The following is a 26,258-nucleotide window of genomic DNA, read 5'->3' as shown; positions in this document are numbered from 1 at the left end:
TGGCATTTGAGCCTTCCATTCCTCCTCATTGCATGTTTGCAGTCAGGAGGACTTTGAATTGAGAAGAGATCGAACATGAGAGCTGCCTTTTCATTCAATGTCTATGTTGCTAACAGAAACAGAAGTGTATTATACTTGTTGGTATATGCCATCTGTAAACCATCTATATACAGATCTGTCAAAAATTAAGAGACCACTGCAAAATGTTCAGTTTGTCTGATTTTTCTCTTTATAGGTATATTTGAGTAAAATGTAAATTATTCATTTATTTTATAAACTTCTGACAACATGTCTCTGAATTTCCAAGCAATAAATTTTATATTTTTCTAAAAAGGAGAAATGGTCAAAATTAAAAAAAAAAAAAAAAGTGCTTTCAGACCTCAAATAATGCAAAGAAAACCAGTTCATAATCATTTAGAAACAACAATACTAAGGTTTTAACTCAGGAAGAGTTCAGAAATCAATATTTTGTGGAATAATTATGATTTGTAATCACAGCTTTCATGCGTCTTGGCATGCTTTCCACCAGTCTTTCACACTGCTTCTGTCAGAAAAATATAAGCAGTTCTTTGTTTGATGGCTTGTGACTATCCATCATCCTCTTGATTAAATTCCAGAGGTTTTCAATGGGATTCAGGTCTGGAGATTGGGCTGCCCATGACAGGGTTTTGATGTGGTGGTCTCTTAATTCTTGCCAGAGCTGTATATATACCATCTATTGGTATATAACATCTGGCAGATATGTAGAGTTTGAGTGGAATGACAGGGTGCTTACTCTACCACTTCTTAATTCATAGTACTCTTCACTGTCATCTTCCATCTGACTTCTGCCATTGGGGCCTGTCAGACCAATCCTGTACATATATGAATGTCAGTGGATCTCACCTAAATTGGTGGTTTGTAATGACTTTAATATGAATGACTAAGCCTAACACTTTGTAATCACCATCCAGTTATTTATGTAATGACATTTCAAAGTAATTTACTTGCATACATTGAAATTTCTAATCATTGCATGCTGTATTTATCCGGGTATTGCATGAGCATTAAGTTCCTCAAACACCAGACATCATCCCTCCTATACATAGGAGTGCTCACAATGCTGAGCACTCACATGTTCTCTATGAGAAAGTTGCTGCCATGCTTCTCTGGCTCTCAGAGATAAAAAAAGGATTGGCAATCCGAAATCGGACATGCCAGATCCTTGAAGGAATATTCTCAAGTTGTCTCTTGGGCAGCTGACAACTTTACAATCTCCTTACTTCCTGATTTCTGGCATGGTGGGCACTCCTCATTGAGTGATAGTTCTAGTGATTAGCAGATCAGTAGTATTAGAAGAAATATAAAGCGCAGCACAAGTTCTGCTGTAACACGTTCAGCTATCAGTGGTTTGTTCTGAGTCTACACTCCATTGTCAATATATTTAAACAGACATAATAGTGTATTTTAAAAAGTACCTGGCTCTGGACAGTGAGAGCAATAATTAGAAGACCTGCTCTGAAATCAGCCAATCATGGAGGCTGGTGACTTTATAAAATTTTTGATAGCAGATTGTCAAGTATTGAGATGGAGATGGAGGGTGTTGAACAGATAACTGCTGTATAGAAATCAATGGAGTGGGAAGAACTGACTGGTATGTTAGGAGCTAACCCCTTTCTTGAAATGCATAAGTGCACTGTACTGTGCACTCTTGGCCAGATCTGGACAGGCACAAGTGGCCAAGTTCCCTGGAAATGAGCTGTACACTATGAAAGATAAAAGCTCTCATTGAGGAAAATGAAAGCCAATAGATAAAGTCAATTCCAAAATTTCTTATTTTCATGATGTGTAACTAATTAAAGCAATTTAAAAACTTGAGAATACTCCTTTAACTTCACTGACCAACATATGTCTAGGACATCGATACGCAATAGACTGTTGGCTTGGCCGAACCAGATGGGTTCGGTCGACCTTAGTCTGATGTGTATGGAGGGTTTTAGTTATTTCAGTGACATGTTTTACTATATCAAATGCAGTTATACTTGTTTTTAACTCATATAGATCAAGGAAGAAGACAAGGGTCCAACACCTACATCTCCCCCACCTCTACTTTCAGCCATTCCTGGTGGGTTTATAAAACAGCTTGTTCGGGAGACTGAAAAAGAAGCAAAGGAAAAAGTTAAAGATTTGAAGGAGAAGACAGTAAGTGGAAAACATACAGTACATGTCAACCAAATGAGATTTTATGACACTAAATAGTAAATTTCAACACATTTCTTATACTGATTTTTGTTATATTATTTCGTACTGTCCACTGAAAATATTAAGTTAATAGAAAAGAAAACCAGAACATGCTCTGAAGTAAGGGGTGCCACAAGAAGAAAAAAGTTGATCCAGCTTCCAGTCCACAATTCAACAGTGTGTAAAAAATGGTAAAATCTTTATTTGCATGAATAAAATGTGATAGCAGAAAAATTCCACATACAGTATAGAACCCCCTACCTAAATCAATATAGAGGATGGAGAGGCATGGGGAAGATATGGAGATACCAGATGCATTTTGAATGTGACTGCGCTCTTAGACTTGGTTTTCATACAGTGTTCAAACCAAGTCTAAGAACACATAGTTGCGCTCGAAACTTGTCTGTTATCTTCATATCTTCCCTATGTCCCATTCTCACCACTATATTGATTGAGGTAATTTTTTAATGTGCAGATTTTTTATGCTGTCACATTTTAATCATGGAAATAAAGATTTTAGCATTTAAAACATGCTGTTGAATTGTGGACTGGAAGTTGGATCAACTTTTTTTCTTCTTGTGGCACTAAAAATCAGGATAAAAGAGGTAAAAGAAAAGTTTAGAAAGTGAAGAAAAAATAAAGTAGTGGTGGAAAACACATTAAACAGTGATCTATTATACATGCAAATGTAAGGAATATAGAGAAAGATGTAACTTCATATTCTCCTAATGACTGGAGCGATTTGTATACTTAGGCCGTCTAAGATATTACTATTTGTCTAGCTCCATAAATTTCTGCTATGGTTTGAATAGCACAAGATGACAAAAGATGGTGTAGTACAGACAAGTGAAAAAATAATTTACAACATACACAATATTAATTTATGAACTTCCAAGCTATTAGATTCAAACTTTTCACAAAACTTTAGACTAAGTTTAATTTTGCAGTCCTTAGGCTAGGGCAGCATGGTGACTTTGGTCATGTGACAGCAAGTTGAAGAACCAAAAACTGTGCGCAAATTGTCTGAGATTAGCTGTTGCACCGAAGTTACATAACTATTATAATGTGCAATTTAGTTGAGTCGCCTTTGATTTAGCAACAACCCATAGAAACTAGAATGAAAAAAAATGTTGACTCAGCACAAATGAGCCGCATCTGTTTGCAACTCACATGCAAAATGAAGTTGGAGTGTAGAAGATTTCTTTATGTTTGTGGATTATGAGTGTCCTGTGGGCTAGGACAATGCGCTCTTTTGCACCCATCTAAATGTATTGGGATTAAGGAGTGTGCTGCTTTCTCTTCTGAAATTGATTGAAACACATTATATTTGTGTTTTGAACTGTCGAAATTAAATTTGTTTTCATTATTCTTCTTTGATGTTAGTATTTTATTCTATTACAATATTACTACATTAAACGTTATTACTGATTTTTCATAGGTGAAACAAGATCTTCTGCCTGACAATTTAAAGGTAAAAAATGTTAATGTTAATATTATCTTGATGAGAGGATCGCTTAAATTTAAATCCCATTACTATTACTAAATGTCTGGACCAGAAAAAGAAAAAAAAAAAAAAAAAGAAAGAAAAAAAGGGAGCGGCACAGCACGACTTTGCAGAGATTATAAACTCAATGTGGAGAGTTTCCCAACAATAGGTAGTCCGATCAGGTGAAAGGCGATGCTTGCGTGAAACAAAGTGTCCATGTAGATAAAAAAATAGAAAAAACGCAATAGCACTCACCAATCAGTGGCAATTCAAACGTCCTTTATTAGAACATGCAGTAAATCATCTTCACGGTTCAAGGGAGGGAGTGAAAGTAGGAGTGCGACAGGCAAGACGACGACGATCGTTTCGCGCTAATACCAAGCGCTTCCACGGGAGACCCGTGGAAGCGCTTGGTATTAGCGCGAAACGATCGTCGTCGTCTTGCCTGTCGCACTCCTACTTTCACTCCCTCCCTTGAACCGTGAAGATGATTTACTGCATGTTCTAATAAAGGACGTTTGAATTGCCACTGATTGGTGAGTGCTATTGCGTTTTTTCTATTTTTTTATTACTAAATGTCTGGTTGTTTTTTTCTAGAAACAATCTGCGGATAGTTCGTGTCTGCTATTAGAGTTCAGTTTTTGCCATTTTGATTATCAGCTTCAATACCAGACCTGTAATACAAAACCAGGGAAAGTGTCCTTGTGTCAATCTGTGGACCTTGTTTCAATAGCAGATTGTGCACTGCTCACCTGCATAGCTCCACAACACTGGAGAGAGCCTGTGAGTCCACTAGAGACGGCTACAGCTCTGACTGCTAGTTCCTAGGTGTATACTGCTGGAACTGAAATGAACGTTTGAAAATCAGAAAAACCTTGAGAGGTATTCCAGGCACTGCCAGTGGATGAAGGATGTCCAATGCCAGGTAGATGAAGAGATTTTTTTAATTGTATTACGCGCTTCGGAGTTGATCCAACTAATTCCTCTGATACATTAAAACAAGATATCACCTCTGACCTTTAAAAGAATCAGAGATAATGTTACAATCTCCTCCAGCAGCGACCCTGGGACCCTGCTCCACCATGGCCAGTAAGGTATATCTGCATTATAAAACGCACCCCCATTTTCCCCAAAAGATTTTGGGGAAAAAGTGCATCTTATAATTCGAAAAATACGGTAGTTAATTAAAAACGTATCTGAAAAATGCTAAAATACATAACCACCAAAAGGTAACTCCTTTATAGTAGTAAAATTAACACATATAAATACAGTGGAGGAAATAAGTATTTGATCCCTTGCTGATTTTGTACGTTTACCCACTGACAAAGACATGAAGAGTCTATAATTTTAAGGGTAGGTTAATTTTAACATTGAGAGATAGAATATCAAAAATAAAATCCAGAAAATCAGATTGTATAAATTGTATAAATTTATTTGCATTTTGCAGTGAGAAATAAGTATTTGATCCCCTACCAATCATTAACCCCTTCAAGTCGCGGCCCTTTTTCGTTTTTGCGTTTTCATTTTTCACTTCCCTCCTTCCCAGAGTCATAACTTTTTTATTTTTTCGTCAATATGGTCATGTGGGGGCTTATTTTTTGCGGGACGAGTTGTACTTTTGAACGACAGCATTGGTTGTACCATGTCTTTTACTAGAAAACGGGAAAAAAATTCCAAGTGTGGTGAAATTGCAAAAAAAGTGCGATCCCACAATTGTTTTTTGTTTGGCTTTTTTGCTAGGTTCAATAAATGCTAAAACTGACCTGCCATTATGATTATCTAGGTCATTACGAGTTCATAGACATCTAACATGTCTGGGTTATTTTTTATCCAAGTGGTGAAAACAAATTCAAAACTTTGCTTAAAACAAAAAAAAAGTGCCATTTACCAAAACCCGAAGCGTCTCCATTTTTCGTGATCTGGGGTCGGGTGAGGGCTTATTTTTTGCGTGCCGAGCTGACGTTTTTTAATGATACCATTTTGGTGCAGATACGTTCTTTTGATCGCCCGCTATTGCATTTTAATGCAATGTCACGGCGACCAAAAAAATGTAATTCTGACGTTTCGGATTTTTTTCTCGCTACGCTGTTTAGCGATCAGGTTAATGCTTTTTTTGATAGACGGGCGATTCTGAACGCGGCAATACCAAATACGTGTAGTTTTTTTTTAAATTGTTTTATTTAGGATGGGGCGAAAGGGGAGTGATTTAAACTTTTATATTTTTTATATTTTTTCATATTTTTAAAAACATTTTTTTTTTTACTTGTGCCATGCTTCAATCGCCTCCATGGGAGGCTAGAAGCTGGCATATCCTGATCGGCTCTGCAACATAGCAGCGATCATCAGATCGCTGCTATGTAGCTGAAATGCAGGTGTGCTGTGAGAGCCGACCAAAGGGGGGCGCTCACAGCAGGCCGGCATCAGTAACCATAGAGGTCTCAAGGACCTCTATGGTTACCTTCCTTATGCATCGCCGACCCCCGATCATGTGACGGGGGTCGGCGATGACATCATTTCCGGCCGCCCGGCCGGAAGCGCCGGTTAAATGCCGCTGTCTGCGTTTGACAGCGGCATTTAAAAGGTTAATAGCGGCGGGTGAATAGCGATTTCACCCGCCGCTATTGCGCGCACATGTCAGCTGTACAAAACAGCTGACATGTCGCGATTTTGATGTGGGCTCACCGTCGGAGCCCACATCAAAGGGGGTGGCACGGCATGCGCAGTAATAGTACGGCGCATGTTGTGAAAGGGTTTAGAGTTTTGACTCCTACAGACCAGTTAGCTGCTCATAATCAACTCGTTACCTGCATTAAAGGGACTCTGTCACCTGAATTTTGCCTTGTGCAGGCATGTACTACGGAGGACAGAGAATGAACTTCAATCCAATATTGCAGCCAGCATGCAGCCGGCGGTTAAGGAAAGGGTGAATCAAACACCCGAAAACCCCGCCCCTATGGCTGAAGATTGTTCCCTCCAAATTCAGGTGACAGAGTCCCTTTAAAGACAGCTGTCTTACATAGTCACCTTTATAAAATACTCCTATCCAGAGACTCAATCAGTCAGACTCTAACCTCTACAACATGGGCAAGACCAAAGAGCTTTCTAAGTATGTCAGGGACAAGATTATAGACCTGCACAAAGCTGGAATGGGCTACAAAAATAAAAGTAAGACATTGGGGGAGAAGGATACAACTGTTGGTGCAATAGTTAAAAAATTGAATACAAAATGACTGTCAATCGACATCGATCTGGGGCACCATGCAAAATCTCACCTCGTGGGTTATCCTTTATCATGAGGAAGGTGAAAGATCAGGCTAAAACTACACGGGAGGAACTTGTTAATGATCTCAGGGCAGGTGGGCCCACAGTCACCAAGAAAACCTTTGGTAACTCATTACAAAAAAACTACAAAAAACATCTGACTGCTATTCTTGCAACCTAGTATTAAGTCTTGTTTGCCAGAACAAGACTTAATAACTACTACAAGAAGTTACAATTTGGTGGTGATTTTGGTTAGCAATTTTGTAGATATGTTTTAAATTAACTAATTGCTGTTAACTTCATTTATTGTTGCTTATAATAATAATAATTTTTATTTATATAGCGCCAACATATTCCGCAGCACTTTACAATTAAGCGGGGACATGTACAGACAATAAATTCAATACAAGTTAAGACAATTTAAACAGTGACATTAGGGGTGAGGTCCCTGCTCGCAAGCTTACAATCTACAAGGAAATGGGGGGACACAATAGGTGAAAAGTGCTTGTTATTTCAGGTCTGGCAATTATAATAAATAGGAATTTTCATATAAAGCTGCATGATCCGGTCATCGGCCTGTGTGTTTAAGTGTAATAGTCAAGTATCAAGTGCAGTTATCGTGTGCATGGAGGGTGTGGAGACAGATGAATAGTAGGTTGCAGATTCACATGCAGATAATATTTGGAAGGAGGGAACAGGGCAAAGTTAGTATACTGAGTAGTTGATGTTGTAGGCTTGTTTGAAGATATGGGTTTTCAAAGCGCGCTTGAATAGGTTGGGGCTAGGTATCAGTCTGATCATCTGGGGAAGTGCATTCCAGAGAGCTGGCGCAGCACGAGAGAAGTCTTGGAGACGGAGGTGTGAGGTTCGGATTACAGGGGATGTTAGTCTTAGGTCATTTGCAGAACGGAGGGCACGTGTAGAGCGATAGACAGAGATGAGAGAGGAGATATAAGGCAGGGCAGAACTGTGGAGGGCTTTGTGGGTGAGAGAGATGAGTTTATACTGGACCCTGTAGCGAATGGGTAGCCAGTGTAATGACTGGCACAAGATGGAGGCATCAGTGAAGCGGCTGGACAGAAATATGACCCTGGCTGCCGCATTCAAGATGGATTGGAGAGGAAAAAGTTTGGAAAGAGGGAGACCGATCAGAAGTGAGTTGCAGTAGTCCAGACGAGAATGTATTAGAGCGAAAGTAAGAGTCTTAGCAGCTTCAAAAGTGAGAAAAGGTCGGATTCTGGAGATGTTTTTAAGATGCAGGTGACAGGAGCGAGTGAGTGATTGGATATAGGGAGTAAAGGAAAGTTCGGTGTCGAATATGACCCCAAGACAGCGGGCATGCTGCTTGGGAGTTATGGTTGAACCCTCCAGGGTAATTTCGATGTTGGGTAGAGTGAGGTTAGTAGAAGGGAGAAACACAAATAGTTCAGTTTTGGAGAGATTTAGTTTCCGATAGAGGGAGGACATGATGTTAGAGAGAACAGACAGACAATCCTTGGTATTTTGAATCAGAGTGGGGATGATGTCAGGGTAAAAAGTGTATAATTGGGTGTCATCAGCTTAGTGATGATACTGGAACCCAAATCTGCTGATCGTTTGTACAATAGGGGCAGTGTATAGAGAGAAAAGGAGGGGGCCTAGGACTGAGCCTTGCGGAACCCCGATAGTAAGGGGACGAGGAGAGGAAGAGGAGCTGGCAAAAGATACAGTGAAGGAGCAGTCAGAGAGGTGTGATACTGTGTGATACTAATTGTAACATCATCACTGATCCTTTTTAAAGTCAGAGGTGATATCTTGCTTTAGTGTATCGGAGGGAGGAGTTGAATCAACTCCAAAACACTTTTATACAATAAAAAAACTTAATCTACTTGACTTTGGACATCCACTGGCAACGTCTGGATTATCCAGCAAGTTTTTTTCTGGTTCTCAAAAGTGCAATACCAGACCTGGCCAAGTGGAATGCTGTTTCTGGAAAATGGATAGACTTTTTCTAATCCTGGACAATATCTTTAGAAACTATATTATTGACACAAAACATATATAGTTGGCTGTGTCAATTAAAAAAATGTATCTGTCATATTTAACATTAGCATGACATTGGTGTTAAATACTAATTAGCTTTATCTTTATTGAAGGTCGTGGGAGCACTCAACATGTTATTTAGAATGGATAAAAGATAAGAAATGTAGTTAGGGTACCGTCACACTCAGCAACTTTCCAACGATCATGACCAGCGATATGACCTGGCCGTGATCGTTGGAAAGTCCTTGTGTGGTCGCTGGAGAGCTGTCACACAGACAGCTCTCCAGCGACCAACGATGCCGAAGTCCCCGGGTAACCAGGGTAAACATCGGGTTACTAAGCGCAGGGCCGCGCTTAGTAACCCGATGTTTACCCTGGTTACCATTGTAAACGTAAAAAAAAAAAACAAATACTCACATTCCGATGCCTGTCACGTCCCCGGCGTCCGCTTCCCTGCACTCCTCCTGCATCCTGTGTAAGCGCCTGCCGTAAAGCAGAGCGGTGACGTCACCGCTGTGCTCTGCTTTACGGCCGGCCGGCGCTGACACAGGATGCAGGAGGAGTGCAGGGTAGTGGACGCCGGGGGACGCGACAGACACCGGAATGTAAGTATATAGTGTTTTTTTTTTTACATTTACAATGGTAAACATGGTAAATATCGGATTACTAAGCGCAGCCCTGCGCTTTGTAACCGATGTTTACCCTGGTTACAAGTGAAGACATCGCTGAATCGGCCTCACACACACCGATTCAGCGATGTCAGCGGGAGAGCCAGCGACAAAATAAAGTTCTGGCCTTCTAGCTCCGACCAGCGATGTCACAGCAGGATCCTGATCGCTGCTGCGTGTCAAACACAACGATATCGCTGTCCAGGACGCTGCAACGTCACGGATCGCTATCGTTATCGTTGTTAAGTTGTTCAGTGTGAAGGTACCTTTAGTCAGGATTGAGAAAATTAACTATATTAATTTATCACTACTCACAGGGAATTAGGAATATTACAATATGTGTTGGTCAGGAAATTAAAAAAAACTGGATCCTAGTGGTAGCACAAAGCAGGCGGTGGGTTCAGAAGCAACAGGTGGCATTAGCTGTGGCAAGTTAGCAGATAGCACATGTCTTTCCAGATACATTGACTGATGTCCCCAAGATCAAATCACAAACTTTAACTTGTTAACAGCTAAGCTGAATATATCTGGTCATAAATCTCGGTCTAGAATTCCTCCCCATTAAATCAAAGTAGGTTATATACTCAATTATCTTACATTATTAAGACTCACAAAAAAACATTGAAATTGATAAGAATTTATTGCAAAATGAATGAAAAGAGATGAAGTATGTCATACCCAGAAGTAGCAAATGCAAGAGTGTTAGCTGGAAAAACTACATCAAATTGACTCGTTTGTATGTGCATTTTTTATACACTTTTACTTGCATTTTTCCCCATTCAGTTAAAAGGGTGAAAAATACTGCAACAATGGTGAAAGAATTGACTTGCAAATTTATAAAAAGCTCTCATGGTCCAAATTTGCTAGGAAAATAACATTCACTTTGCTGGTCCTGGTGTTTTATCCCTGAGAAAAAAAATGCAACAAATGTGCAGCTTGTGAACAAGCCCTAAATACATGAGCAATCTGAGGATCCTAACATGCAATGTATAGGGAAAAATTGGCAACAAATCCACATAAAAGTGCAAATTATTTGCAAAATCTGTAGTGTAAATTATCCTTTACATTTAGACTTACCCAAAGGTCTCATACCAGTGTTAAAAGAGTTATACTGCTTATTATAATGGCTGCAAGAATATCTATGAGCAGAACAGATTCACTAAAACTGTCTCATTGTTAGTCAGTGTAAACATAGTCTAGACTGTAGACAGTCTTAAAAGTTGCCAAATGTACGACAGTGGCTCATGATGTTTGATTAATTGGTTCATCTTTATACTCTATTGTCCACCTTTACACCATATATTAGTTGGCTACTTTAGGCAAGTAATGTGTCCCGACTCCCGACTCTCAAAATGTGTTGAGGCAAAAATATAAAGGGAATATGCTGCATTGTGAATGTCAACATGAGCCTTGTCGATAAAATGAATTTCTGTCCTTGAATATTGTATTTTTTTTATCTAAATGGGTTCAAGTTCTGTTACAATTAATTTCTTAATTTATCTTTATAGTACTTAGAGCTTTATTTCTGAAGAAGTGCTCTAAATCTCCTGAATAGACAAACACTATACTGTGATTATTATCTAATACAAATAATCCTGATTTTGATGCAGGGTCCATGATTGTTTTTTTCTCAATATAGGATAAGAAATAACTTTCTGATTACTGTGGTTTCAGAACCCTGAGAATGCCCACCACTTCATTCATTGTCTATGGGACTGTCATAGAAAACTGTGTACAGCACTTAGCAATTTCCAGCAGTTCCATTGACAATGAATATTGCAGAAGCACTTCAAGACAGAGCCAACCTGACCGGAGACCCCGAGATAAATTAGGTATCCACCTTTTCTGATAAATTTGATATTTTGGAAAGAAAAGAAAAGAACCTGTCATTTGCCATAAACATTACATTTTTTAATCAGAAGTTATTCTTTTTGTTCCTGCACCTCTCTATTCCTGAGATATGGCCCATCTTCCCAATATACTGTAAATCTAATCTTGTTAGCTATGGGGCGTGATCCTCAGCTATTCTCTGAGGGTTTATGACATTATCTTGAAGCTCATGCCCCCATGGCTAACAAGGCCCTTTCTCAGAAATGGAGAGGCCCCGGAACAAGAAAATAACACCACATTTAGGATATAAGTGGCATATAGATAAGGTTAGAAAATATCATGTTTATGGCAAGTGACTGGTCCTTTTTAATTCAAGTTGAAGATGGGTATGAAGAAACTTTGGTTTTTGTAACCTAAAAACAGTGTAAAAATAGTTGGATAGTCTGTATGAGTTTATTATTTAATTTCATCCCTGTTTTTATTTATTTATTATTTTTTGTATTTTTCTAGTCTCCTGGAAAATTGAACAATTCCCTTGTTCAACAGTTTGTTTTGAAGGAAGAAAACATTCTCACAGTAGGAGAAGAAATGGCGGGCACAAACAATGTCTTTATGAATGGACTTAATGGAGACAAACATCCAGGAAAAGCAGAAACGCTAGAAAAAGCAAGCAACAGAGCAAAAGATTTAAAGTCTGTTAAGGGTCCTACAAATAGACAGAGCAGTTCACAAGCCAATAATATCACGAACAGTGAGTGCAAAGTCAATAAAGCCAATGAAGCTAACAAGAGCAAGTCACCAGTACCTGCTAAAGAGGATAAAGCCCTGGCTGCAGCTGAAGGAGACATTCAAAAGCAAAGAACAGTCAATGCTTGCATAGAGAGCCAAGCTGAACAACAGCAACCTTTCCTGGAAGATACTGAAGTAATGAACAATGGGCCTGAAGAAGATCTAACCCAGAATGAAAATGATAATAATAATATCCCAGCTCCAAGTACTGAAGAACAGCGTAATCCCTCACAAAAGGTAACACATGCTTGATCATCATGCCATGTTTGTCAAGGACTTCAAATTCACATAGTGAGAATTGTTCTACTTAAAAGGTCCTACTGGACAACCATTGTGCATATACCATAGTATCTCACAGAGATATCAAACTCAAACACACAGACGGCCAAAAGTAAAAGCTTGGACAAAGTTGTGGGCCAACCTTGATATTATTAAAAAAAAGGTTTACAATTGACAACGTTTTTCCTTATCATCAAATATAACAATTACCTTTTTCATATGGAACCAAACTTAAAGGAGTTGTCCCATGAACAAAGTCCATATTAATTAAGAAATCTTAGATTAAATTATTGGACACATAATTGCCATATGTCTGGGTTCAAACACTTGATCCCGTGCTTTGTGGTTAGCTTCTCTAACCACTGAGCAACAATTTTCTCTGGGTGTTTGTCTGGTATCCTTGCTTTAGTATTTTTAGGTGGACAAGTGTTGCTGATTATTCATTTGTCTGCCCAATCACCTTTCAGGTGCGGCTATTTATACTTTCCCCCTGCTGGTGATATTTTCTTTTGGATGTCCAGTAATACTGCCTTTTTATATGCCAGTCAGTGAAAGACTAGCTAGAGTTTATTTGTCTGCTGATTATGCTTTTCACTCTACACCTATCTTCAGCTTCTTGTTTATGAAGTAGGCGGCACACTCTCTAATACGTACTTAATATTTTCACTTTGTATTTCATGGTTTGTTTTCAGTCACTCTGTGATCTCCTGCTATCTCAGCAATCCTTCGCTTCTGTGGGTACATTTCACTGTGCTCTGCCCTCTGGTTCCTTAGGCAGAATATGAAGCACTCAATGGCCTTCCAGGCAGCATAGGTTGAAGCTACCAATGTTTATTCTGTTGTGAGGGCTATTCTAGCCCACGTAGGAACCGCTAGGGACTGAGTGGTCGGAATCTGTAGTCTGTACAGGCAGGGCCGGTTTTAGGCAAAATGGGGCCCTAGACAAAAGTTTAAAATGGGGTCCCAAATGCTAACATATTGCACATCACAAAGAAGCATTTCTGTTCTATTTACGTGCGCTGAGTTCAGGCCGCTAAACGAGTGTGATCAACAATATTGAAGTCGTTCAACACTTGTTTCCCAGCCTCTTTACACCAACTGAGAAAGAATGATGGGAACAGAACAATCACTATTAGGTCAATCTGTCCCCATACAGTATCATGTTATCAGCAGCACATCTACAGTTTACACCGGCGACGTGCTGCTGAGAACAATGATTTCTGTTCTGGCATAAACAAGCCAATCACTCGATGAATATGCAGCATTTTGCTTGTTTAGTATAATACACCCCATAGTCCTCCATATATTATAATGTGCACCACAGTCCTCCATATAGTATAATACACTCCCCATAGTCCTCCATATATTATAATGTGCAGCACAGTCCTCCATATTGTAAAATGCACACCCCATAGTCCTCCATATAATATAATGTGACCCATAGTCCTCCAAATAGTATTATACACTCCCCATAGTCCTCCATATAGTATAATACACTCCCCATAGTCCTCCAAATAGTATTATACACTCCTTAGTCCTCCATATAGTGTAATACACTCCTCAGTCCTTGATATAGTATAAGACACTCCCCATACCATATAGTGTAATACACTCCTCAGTCCTCGATAAAGTAGAAGACACTCCCCATAGTCCTCCATATAGTATTATATACTCCTCAGTCCTCCATATAGTGTAATATACTCCTCAGTCCTCGATATAGTATAAGACACTCCGCATAGTGCTCCTCATAGCATAATATACTCCTCATAGTGCTCCATATAGTACAATACACTCCTCAGTCCTCCATATAGTATAATACACTCCTCATAGTCCTCTATATATTAAAATATACTGCTCTGTCCTCCATATAGTATAATACACTCCTCATAGTGCTCTATATGGTATAATGCACTGCCATAGTCATCCATGTAGTACAATTCACTCCAAATAGTATAATGCACCCCATAGTTCTTCATATAGTATAATGTAATCCCCATAGTCCTCAATACAGTATAATGCAACCATCCCACAAAAGTATAATGCAGCTCCGCCATACAATATAATGTAACCCCCATAGAATATAATGCAGCCCCTCCATACATGGGCAGTGATAAAGACACGGGGAAATGATGACTAGGGGCAGGGGAGAAGGACACAAGGGGACTAGGGGAGACAGGCACAGGGGTGACACAGGGGGACTAGGGAGCAAGGAAGACAGGCACAAGGGGACACATGGGGGCTTGCAGGCAGTGGAGAAAGGCACAAGAAGACACACGGGGATTAGTGGGCAAGGGAGACTGATACAAGGGGACACACAGGGACAAGGGACACAAGCATAAGGGAACAAGGGAGACAGGAACAAAAGGACTCATGGGGACTAGGAGGAAAGGGAGTCGGGCACAAGGGGACACACGGGGACTAAGGGCAAGAGAGACAGACAGAAGAGGGCACAAGGGGACTCCAAGGGCAGAGTAGATAGGAATGCATGGGGAGACAGGGCTGCAAGGGGACAGAGGAAGACAGTGGGAGACATAGGAGCAGGGAAGAAGGGGGCGCAGGGATTACGAGGACAGGGTAGATGGGGACACATGGTGAGAAAGGGGACAAGAGAGACGGGGGAACAAGGGGATGCAGGGGAGACGAGAGCAGGGCAGATTGGTCACACAGGGACAAGAGGCAGGGAATGCATGGGGGGTACAGGAGGACTCAGGGCATGGAGATGGGGAGCATTGGGGGACCAGGGGAGGAGGGACAAGGCACATATGGGAGCCTGGAGGAGCACAATAACCCAAACCTGGGGATCTACAAGGACATGGGGCATGGGAGAGAAGAGAGCAAGGGCAGAGCATGGAGGAAACGTGGCTGGTGTCACAGGGGGTCGAGGGCGGCTACACACAGACAGCAGATACACCTCACTGCACCGGTCCTGTACACATCTATGTTCATCCGTGGATCCTCCAGATTGCTGAGCTGCTGCGGCATCCCCCTCCTGGGTGGCTCCACAAAGCTCCGGAGCTGCCTGTTCCCAGTCCCAGCAGCCACCACAGGCTCACCTGTGCAGATGCTGCACTGCCTGGGCCCAGCACACAGCAAGTGCGTGGTGAAGTGATGTCATCGTGCACACGCAGTGTCAGAGGCAGAGGGGAATGATGGGAGAGGGAGCATCAGCTGACGTGCTCTACTCCATCATTGCTTTGAACTGTAGCGTCATCTATGACGTTGGTATAGTTAAATGCGGCAGTGGTGGGGGGAGTCGGCGCTGGCGGCAGGCAGGCCCCTCTGACTCATGGGCCCCATAGCGGCTGCGTGATGTGCCGCTATTAGCGGCATGCCACTGGCTGGGGGCCCCTGGGGGTGCGGGTGCCCTAGACAGCTGCCTGGTCTGCCTGCCGCTGACGCCGGCCTGTGTACAGGAACTGACTGGATCAGTTGCAGTTTTTAGTGTTTTACCTATTTTATCATTTGGGTTGATATACAATCATAACAATAATATGTTATGTAAGAGAAGTAAAAAAACATATGGCTCGATGGCCTAATTTAAATTATGTAATAACAAAGGATAAAAACTTGAATAATACAGATAATGAAGTATTATGCAAATAAGTGCCCCCAAACATAGTATGATACCCCTACACTGAAATCCTCCATGGTACCTTCCACACGCACGGTATGATGATTCTACTGTACCCTACTCCTTTAATCCCTCCAACAAAGAATAGTTAAACCATTACAATATTATTCTTCATCTGTAATCACCACATAGCCCTCCATACAGTATAATGTCCAAAAAAAGTGCTCTATACAGTATAATGGGCTTCACATAGTCCTGCTTACAGTACATACAGTATATTGGGGCCTGGTATCACCTTCCTTACAGTATAATGGCCCTACATAGTGTTCCCTACAGCTTAATAGCCACAAAAATTGTTCCATACAGTATAATGGCCCCACATAGTGCTCTATACAGTATAAAGGCCCCACATAAAAAAAATACTCACCTCTGCCCATTCCCCTGCTGCGCTGGTCTCTTCATGGTGTCATCAAATCGTATGCACATTTTAATACAGCGGGCATGTTTTAATGACGTTATCATGCCTTCTGCGCTGTGATATCAGAAGCATAGAGGGATTGATGGGAGAGAGAACATCAGATGATGCTCCCTCCTCCATCATTGCTTTCAAATGTTATTGACATCTAGGCATCGCACACACCAAATATACTCAGTATGACATATGTGCTCTACATTAGTTGATTACTAGGAATTTCAGTAGTTGGACTCACGACAATCAACCTACTGCCAGAAAGAATGAATTTAAAAAAATTATTGACAGAGTTGCCATCCTAATTTTCTTTTTTTCTCAACAACCTATACAGAAATCAATGTCAACAATATACACTGCTCAAAAAAATAAAGGGAACATTTAAACAACAGAATATAACTCCAAGTAAATCAAATTTCTGTGAAATCAAACAGTCCACTACAACCCACACAAGTGGCTCAGGTAGTGCAGCTCATCCATGATGGCACATCAATGCGAGCTGTGGCAAGAAGGTTTGCTGTGTCTGTCAGTGTAGTGTCCTGAGGTTGGAATCGCTACCAGGAGACAGACCAGTACACCAGGGATGTGGAGGAGGATGTAGGAGGGCAACAACCCAGTAGCAGGACCGCTACCTCAGCCCAGCCTTTGTGCAAGGAGGAACAGGAAGAGCACTGCCAGAGCCCTGCAAAATGACCTCCAGCAGGCCACAAATGTGCATATGTCTGCACAAACAGTTAGAAACCGACTCCTTGAGGATGGTCTGAGTGCCCGACGTCCACAGATGGGGATTGTGCTCAAAGCCCAACACCGTGCAGGATGCTTGGCATTTGCCACAGAACACCAGGATTGGCAAAATAGCCACTGGCGCCCTGTGCTCTTCACAGATGAAAGCAGGATTACACTGAGCACATGTGACAGACGTGACAGAGTCTGGAGATGCCGTGGAGAGCGATCTGCTGCCTGCAACATCCTTCAGCATGACCGGTTTGGCAGTGGGTCAGTAATGGTGTGGGGTGACATTTCTTTGGAGGGCCGCACAGCCCTCCATGTGCTCGCCAGAGGTAGTCTGACTGCCATTAGGTACAGAGATGAGATCCTTAGACCCTTTGTGAGACCATATGCTGGTGCGGTTGGCCCTGGGTTTCTCCTAATGCAGGACAATGCCAGACCACATGTGGCTGGAGTGTGTCAGCAGTTCCTGCAAGATGAAGGCAATGAAGCTATGGACAGGCCCGCCTGTTCCCCAGACCGGAATCCGAATGAACACATCTGGGACATCATGTCTCACACCATCCTTGAACGTCACGTTGCACCACAGACTGTCCCGGAGTCGGCGGATGTTTTAGTCCAGGTCTGGGAGGAGATCCCTCAGGAGACCATTCGCCACCTCATCAGGAGCATGCCCAGGCATTGTAGGGAGGTCTTACAGGCACGTAGAGGCCACACACACTACTGAGTATCATTTCCTTGTTTTGAGGCATTTCCACTGAAGTTGGATCAGCCTGTAACTTCATTTTCCACTTTGATTTTGAGCTTCATTTCAACTCAAGACCTCCTTGGGATATTGTTTGTGATTTATGTTGATCATTTTTAGGTTTTATTGTTCTTAACACATTCCACTATGTAATGAATAAAGATGTACAACTGGAATATTTCATTCAGTGATATCTAGGATGTGGGAACTTAGTGTTCCCTTTATTTTTTTGAGCAGTGTATATTTGTGTAGCAGTTTGCACAATTTGAGCAAATCACTAAAATAAGCCAGTTTCTACATTACACGTTGCAGAAGATTGCATCAGCCACACATGGTCTCAGGGGCAACAAGCAAGCATCCTGATAATCACATCACATAGTATAGCATATCCTCTCAGGAGGGACTATCATATCCTGTATAAAAGCCAATACAAGGGAAGTAGCAGCCATATAAGATAGTTTAGGATAGTAAACAGACTTCAGGTAAGAAAATTCAACCCTGAAGCAATGGATAAATACCTCAGACAGTATTATTTGGTAAAACTGCAGAACTGAATAAGATGGGGTTAGTAGTCTGTGAATAATATAGATATTCAATTGATAGTGGGGGAGATAGGAGAGATGCTATCAGCAGAGCTAGACTCAGTGTAAATGATTGGTGATATGATATCACTGGACATTATCCTGCTGCATTTGAATTGCACACTTTTTATTAATTCTTCATGCACAAGGAAGGCGCAAGAATACATATTATTTCTTTCTGAAATCAGTGTCATTCAGAGACTGCAATCTTGTCAAAAGTGACTGTAAATTTGTAGTGCAATGCTTTTTTTTGAAGGGGAAAAAAATTGTAGTTTTTTTTTATTATTCTCACAATTTCAGTCATTTAATTGCAACTGTCCACCTCACAAACTGTGTGTCGCAAAAATAATTTGTTCTTTTGTACATCTGTTTTACTAATCAAATTTTACAGCAATACACGTTTTTTGGACTTGTATCTACATGGCATTTCTTATTTCATTATTTTTGGGAAGAGGATTGAATTTTGTTAAATATAAAAAATGTAGAAATTTATACGTGCTTTACTAGTTAAACTTGACAACTGTGCAGGTCACATCTATACTATGGCCTGCTGCCATATTTATTTTTCAGTATATGTAGTTGCCTAGCATTTCTTTTCTGTCATTTTTGGGTAGAGGGTTGTATTTTTTTAAATACAGAAAAATAAAACTATTACAAAAAATAGACATTTAACTGTACATCTCTGTTTTTGCACACATATTTTACTAGTTCAACTTGACATCCATACTGTAATGCTCATGCTCACACATTCCCCCAGGTAACAGAGGAGGGAAATAACTAACAAAGACAGAAGCCGCACCTGTAGCCAACTGATCCCTGCACAGACTAGAAAAGGCCTTTGCCGCACAACTAAATACACCTCCTCGGATTCTGTTCCCTAATAGATTATCAAGGGGATTCTTCTACTTCCTGAAGAACCGTAAGGGAAACCGCAGCATAAATCCAACAAAGGTAGATAAAAGTGTATAGGGAAACACAAGAGCCAAGAGTAAGAAACTAAAACTCGTTCACAAAGAATAGACAGAGATAAATAAGGAGAACCAAAAACAAACAATAGAAGTGAAACCTCTCAGACCCCCAAACATGGAGAGCAAGGGGAAAGTGGTGAAGAGAACTCATGATTCACAACTGGGGTTTACCGTACCTTGCCCGGTAAACCCCTACCTAAGGAGTTGGAATTCCAAACATCTATCTAAGTGGATATATAGCCAGCAAGTGATGTAAGTGAAAGGTGAACATATAAAGTTCATTCCAGAATGTGATAGGACAGAGCTAAAATGGAAAACATCTGGACAGAAGCTAACCCAGAAAGGAAAACCAAAACAAAAGCAACCATTAGCATTTAGACAGAAACAAAAAAGGACTGTATCCTAGGATTGAGGGAAACTGACAACAAAGCAAAATGTCACCAGATTGTTTCCCGAAAACAAGTCATGACACATTCAGTACAAGCTACACTTATACTGTGGCTTGCTGCCAGATTTTGCTTTTGGTGCATGTGCCTATTTTGCATTTCTTGTTACCACCATTTTGGCAAGGGATGAATAATAGGGATCTAAAAAGATTGTGAAAAGTTAATTATAGTGTTTTATAAAATGTATGGTTAAAGAAAAAGTGGCAATGGATGGGTAATGTGAAAAAATATCATGGCTAAGACTGTGGGAGCTGCTAAATGGAGCAGAAGCACCATTACTCCCACTGACACCAGCCATTATGTCATCATTACTACCAAATGCAGGACATTTGACCTTCTTTGCCTTAAGCAAGTATATTACTGGGAAGAAAGTGGAGGATATTATGGAATATTTAGCATATCACTCATCCCCTTCACATCAGGATGATGTTACCTCTGACAATGACACTGTCAGTTTAAGTCAGTGTTTTCACAGAATTACAAATCAATAAGAGGACAATTTTTAATTAAAAACCCCCCCATAAAGTCTGTCAGTATACTGTTTTATTAAATGGAGTGTTGGATATTACCGGATTAACATCCATTTCTTTGGTGAGGCCCATTTGATATTATTAAGACTGTATTTATCTGAAAGAGCTTGAAAAGGTATGCACACATCTTTTCAGGGCTATTGAAAGCTTTGCAGTATTATGATTTGCAGCAAATCAATTGGCTGAAAACCTAATTTTTGGAAAAACATTCATTGAACCTGGTGAATTAGAATTTCCAAAGGATCAGTCATTTCTAATTGCAGTATATTATGCAAAACTATGTAATGATAATGGAAAAATAACTTGCTTGGAATATATTGATACAAAATAAACATATAAAATACTGTACATACAAGATGAAGAAAAGGTTTTAATTTTAAAAAAATAATTCTTACTTCTAGAACTGTTATGATTTGCATATGATGATAATGTTCTTAATGTCTCTTTTAATTCCTCTACAAAAATGATAAAAAAGACCCCAACTGAGTAATGGAGAGTGAAAATGCAGTATTCTAGCACATTATTAATGCGTTCCTGTAAAATAATGATGGTTTTCAATCTTGTTTTGAGTCTACATATGCTAGATTACACTCTCATTAGAGCTTTCTCTCTAGGTGCCTGAAGACGTTTGGTACGAAACAGAGCAAGTCTGGTTTGTTCATAAAGATGGCTTCACACAGGGTATGTCTTATGGAGTTGTAGAATTACTTAATATTTTATTGATCTGTTTTCATTTGTCTTCGAATATAATACAAAATCAGAAAGACATCTGCTAATTATTTTCTCATTACAGCTGTGTTTATTAAAATCTCAGTTTCAAAAGAATCTTTATATCTAAATTCCAATATAGCAGATAAAGTTTGTGAAACTTTTGGTATTTGTTATCCTATCATCTAGCAGTGATGATACTGTAAAGGTTAGTTTTCGATTGACCGGTAGCCATTAGTAGCCCTTATAACCAATACCTTAAAAAGATATTATACTTTTAAAAATTTCAGCTATGTAATGGATACTGAAACACTCAGACTTTCTATTGTTCCTGCACACCACTTTGTGAGCACTCAGACCTCAGGAGATGTACAGTCATGGGCAAAAGTTTTGAGACTGACACAAATTTTGTTTCTCACAAATATCTTTTGGTCAGATATTTCTCTGGTTACTGAAGTACTCAAGTAATTATAAGCATGTCATAAGTATTTTTAGTTTTTTAGTTTTGTAGTGACAAATACATCAAGTTTATGCTGTTTATGAGGATCCTTTCATGTTGACATAAAGAGGGACTCATGATAGAGCTCACATTTTCTTCTCCAGACAATCATTTTTCTAGATATCCCAAGCAGTCTGAAAGGGGCTTTATCAGTGACTATAACTCTATCCCAGTCCTCATGTACTTTTTATAAAGTTATTTTCACCCATGAAGCACTCTACAGACTGTTTGGGACATCTGGAAGAATGATTGTATATTATGCTTTTGGAAAAGCACAAAGATCGAGCTTGGCTTAACTTGGCATATATGCAGCACATAAGCATACAAAACCTACAAGAAACAAAATGAGCAAAAACCCTGCTGTAACTAAATAAGTAAAAAGCAAAAGTGCATCTAAATAACATAGGGTTTTTAGTAATACTGTTTTTGATCAAAAATAGCATAAAAGCCATCCCGCCGTCGACAAGGTGACCCTAATCGGGAAAGTCCTACACTGTCTAATATTAAAAACCTTACCATGTGTCAGAGTTGAACTCAGTGTGTGAATAAGGGCAGACAAAAGGATCAGGTCCCAACCTGTGGACACCAGTCTGGGGAAGCCTTTAAATGTAATTTCCAGCTCAGGAGAGGGAGGCCACACCCCGGCTTGCACAGAATGCAAAAATAGAGTAATTTCAAGAATCGAGCTTGACTTAAATTGGTATATACTGTATGTAGCACATAAACGCATGTTCACATTGGCCATAAAGCATACAAAACCTTCAACCTGCTGTAACTAAATAAGTAAAAAGTATGCTATTGGGAATAGAAAGTGTCCTGAGACCATTCCTCTGTGTGGTTGCTTTTCATCCTAGGAGTGGGCTCACTAAAAATTTTGCCTAAGAATATTGCCATAACTAAAAAAAATGGTATCTCAACATCCTCCAAGAGTAACTTCTCCCATCTATCCATAAGCAATTTGGTGATGAACAGGATGGAAGCATCATGACATAGACAAGAATGTTAACTAAGTAGCAAAAAAACTTTTTGATTCCACGGTTAGTAGATTCTCCAGATCTTAATCCCATTGAGAACCTTGTGGGTATACCTCAAAAAGCAGGTGGACATACAAAAATACAGAAATTATGATGCATTACATGCACTAATTTGGCAAGAATGGACTGTCATTAGTCAGGACTTGGCCCAGAAGCTGATATTCAGCATGACAGGGCGAATTGTAGAAGTATTAATAAGGGACCACACTATGTAGGTACTGAGTCTTTACATAAACTTGATGTAATTGTCAATAAAAGTTCAATAACTTATGAAATGCTGATAATTATATTTCAGTAACCATAGAAACATCTGACTAAAAGATCTAAAAACACTTGAAGCAGCAAAATTTGTGTCAGGCTCAACATTTTTAACCACAACTGTTATGAAATCATTATGGGATGTCAGTTCATCACAATATCAAGCTCCCACATAGGCCCAGGATTTTACTTATTAATTTTAAGGAGGATTAGGCAGAGAAGACAGGCAATGCAGCACAGAAGGGGAATTATGTGTGGCACTTGTGTCTGTCACTGTTGCATGGAGAGTTTGAGTGTGTCACTGTGATGAGTGGCATCAACATCAATAATAGATTAACGTACTGTGGGTATAGTAACTTAGAACATCAATGGCCACTTAGCACCTGCTTTTCTAATGTAGCTCACATAAAAAAATCTACATATATCTTCACTGTATAAAATCTGGACCCAAATCTTAATTGTACTTATGAGCCAAAGATATTTAACGTGACCACAAATCAGGGTAATAGATATTATTATAGTTCAAGAGGTATTAGCATTTCCCTATGTAGTTGCTGCTTCTATTTTCACATACATAATATTGTCATACATAAGGAAGTTGATCCATCTTAGTTGTCCCATTTACCGTAAATTACCGAAGTTTCTCAAGATCTAAGGATCAATTCTCATTTTGTCTGCATGCATAGCCACTATAAGTTTTACCATCAATAAATGACAACCTAAATTAGAAATGAAAACCAAGTTACTCTTTATGTTGTCAATCTCAAATGAGTACCGTAATAAAAGTCACCATTAACCTCAGTGACAGAAACTCACAGAGTTGCTCTCATCTTCTTTTATTCAGCACTGTCACCCTGCAAAACAAAAATCCAGGGGAGGATAGCACTCCTGAAGAACACAAGATGAGAACAACCTTTTAAGTTTATTTTGCTCACAGTTATTAAGATTACCAATTTGGGCCTGCAGCATGGTTGCGCTGCTGATCCAAAGTCAGAGGTCTCCCAAACTGCTACCCAGTGGCAGACTCTCATAGAAGAGGGTGTAGTGCAGCGGTGTTCACACCGTGCAGTAATGAGGCAGTGACCCAGGAAACTTAGGAATGAGCGCGTTAAGGATCTTCGATGACGTCGCGGCTTGTGATTGGTCGCGTGAGCAGTCACATGACCGCTCAGCGACCAATCACAAGCCGCGACGTCATCGAAGGTCCTTAACGCGCTCATTCTTAAGAAGGGAAGCATGGCGGTTGCAGCGGTGACAACCAGGGCGCGTCCAAGGGTAAGTATATCAGTATTTTTTGTTTTAATTCTTTATTTTACACATGAATCTTAATCCCGATACCGATTCCCGATATCACAAAAATATCGGAACTCGGTATCGGAATTCCGATACCGCAAATATCGGCCGATACCCGATACTTGCGGTATCGGAATGCTCAACACTACTGATGAGGACTGTGACCTCACACAAGCTGTCTGCTGCAGAGCTCTGCCGCTTACAAACAAGTACAGACACACCCAAACCCTTTACTGCAGGGTTTTTACATAGAATCTGTGGCCGTGGGCCACTTGTAAGACCCAGCTGGAGGGAGTGAACTGCCCCACTACCATCCTGTTGTTCGCTCCATAAATAAAAGCCCATGCCAGGTTTTCTTAAATCTGCCTTGGACAAATAGCTTGTCCAAAGACCACACTTACTTTTATTCTGCATTGCAACCACAGCTATAGCTGTGACTGCAATGCACTCCAGCAGCCTTAATATGCTTCTATGCGCATACTGGGTGATATTTAGCGTCCCTCACATATAATACCCGTCACTGCCTCATAAGGGCTGATGCTCAAGAAATATATAGGAGCCCTTTATGGTCCTATGATTCATCATAATGCACAATTCCACCTATTTTGGAGGTGAAAATGTGCCGCCTTACCTCATGGATTACACAATTTGCACCAATGGTATTATGTCCACTCCTGATGGGAGAAAGGCAGTGGCACTGAAGTTGGCCAGATACAGCCATCCAGCAAGCTCCAGAGCATTACAAACAAAATGTAAAGCATAGCACTTAAAAGCCATGTGCGCTTCTTTATTTAGGTATCTGGTCCCTCTGAATTTGCAGGGAGGTCTCTAACGTAGGCAACCAGCTTTACACTATACAACCCCTGGCAAAAATCATGGAATCACCAGTCTTGGAGGATGTTCATTCAGTTATTTAATTTTGAAGAAAAAAAGCAGATCACAGGCATGGCACAACACTTTGCCTGGCTCTTTGCACTTGCCCTGTGGAGGTGGCAAGTGGGGTTCATATTTGTGATGTTGATGTCACCTCTGTATTGGCTGGTGACATCAAGTCCACGGGTTAGAAATGGAGAGGTGTCTATAAGACTCCCCCATTACTAATCTCATAGTCATATTGTATAAAAACACACACACCATGAATAAAGTCCTTTAATTTAAATAATGACACAGACTCCTTTAATTAATCTTAGTTAAACCATACTCACGTCATCACCCATTCCAGTGAAGCCATTGTCCTTTGAAGGGGAATTAAAATAATGAACAAGTATATTCCTCACCTGTCTGCTGAATGAACATCCTCCAAGGCCGGTGATTCCATAATTTTTGCCAGGGGTTGTATAATTAAAAATCCCTCTGTTCTTGAGCGGACTCTATGCTAATATAAACTATTGCTATGTACTTACTATACAGTATTTACTCATTTTGTTTCTATCTTAGGCTGGGTTCACACTTGTGTTTGGCTGGTCTGCGTATCGCTGCATACGTCCTCCCTTAAGTTCCGCCTACTCTTTGCCTACTTCTGCATGTGTCCTGCATACCTATCTTTACCATTGGGTACTCAGGGACATGCATTGTATGCGGATGCATCCACATGCGGCGTTTTGATGTGCCCGCTGACCGCGAGGGAACGCAACATGTTAGCGTAGGCGGAGCTTAAGGGAGGATGTACACAGCATTATGCAGACCAGCCAAACGCAAGTATGAACTTGGCCTCAGGTTTTGATTGTTGGCAATAATATGAACATGCTTCTACACGTTGCATGTACTGTATACTAACTTATGTTCCAGCTCATTTCTTAGTTTTTGCTTTCATTTTAGAACTTTAGACAACCCCTTTAACTAATTTAATTACACTTTATTTTATTTTTTATT

General features: G+C 40.3%; 1 protein-coding gene across 1 annotated transcript in view; it reads left to right on the top strand.

Moving 5' to 3' along the window:
• The first annotated feature begins 1,513 nt into the window (after nucleotides 1-1,513).
• Nucleotides 1,514-26,258, top strand: part of MYO18B (myosin XVIIIB) — a 1,113,366-nt gene continuing 1,088,621 nt past the window's right edge. Inside the window, exons 1-5 of the mRNA XM_069750613.1 lie at nucleotides 1,514-1,558; nucleotides 2,041-2,181; nucleotides 3,659-3,691; nucleotides 11,998-12,513; nucleotides 21,209-21,275. Of these exons, the coding sequence (XP_069606714.1) occupies nucleotides 1,514-1,558; nucleotides 2,041-2,181; nucleotides 3,659-3,691; nucleotides 11,998-12,513; nucleotides 21,209-21,275 (802 nt within the window). The remainder of the gene's footprint in view (nucleotides 1,559-2,040; nucleotides 2,182-3,658; nucleotides 3,692-11,997; nucleotides 12,514-21,208; nucleotides 21,276-26,258) is intronic.

This window comes from Ranitomeya imitator, chromosome 1, assembly GCF_032444005.1.
Source record: "Ranitomeya imitator isolate aRanImi1 chromosome 1, aRanImi1.pri, whole genome shotgun sequence".
In the NCBI taxonomy this organism is placed as follows: Eukaryota; Metazoa; Chordata; class Amphibia; order Anura; family Dendrobatidae; genus Ranitomeya; species Ranitomeya imitator.
Note: the sequence above shows the minus strand (reverse complement) of the source record. Positions and strands in the feature narration are given on the sequence as shown.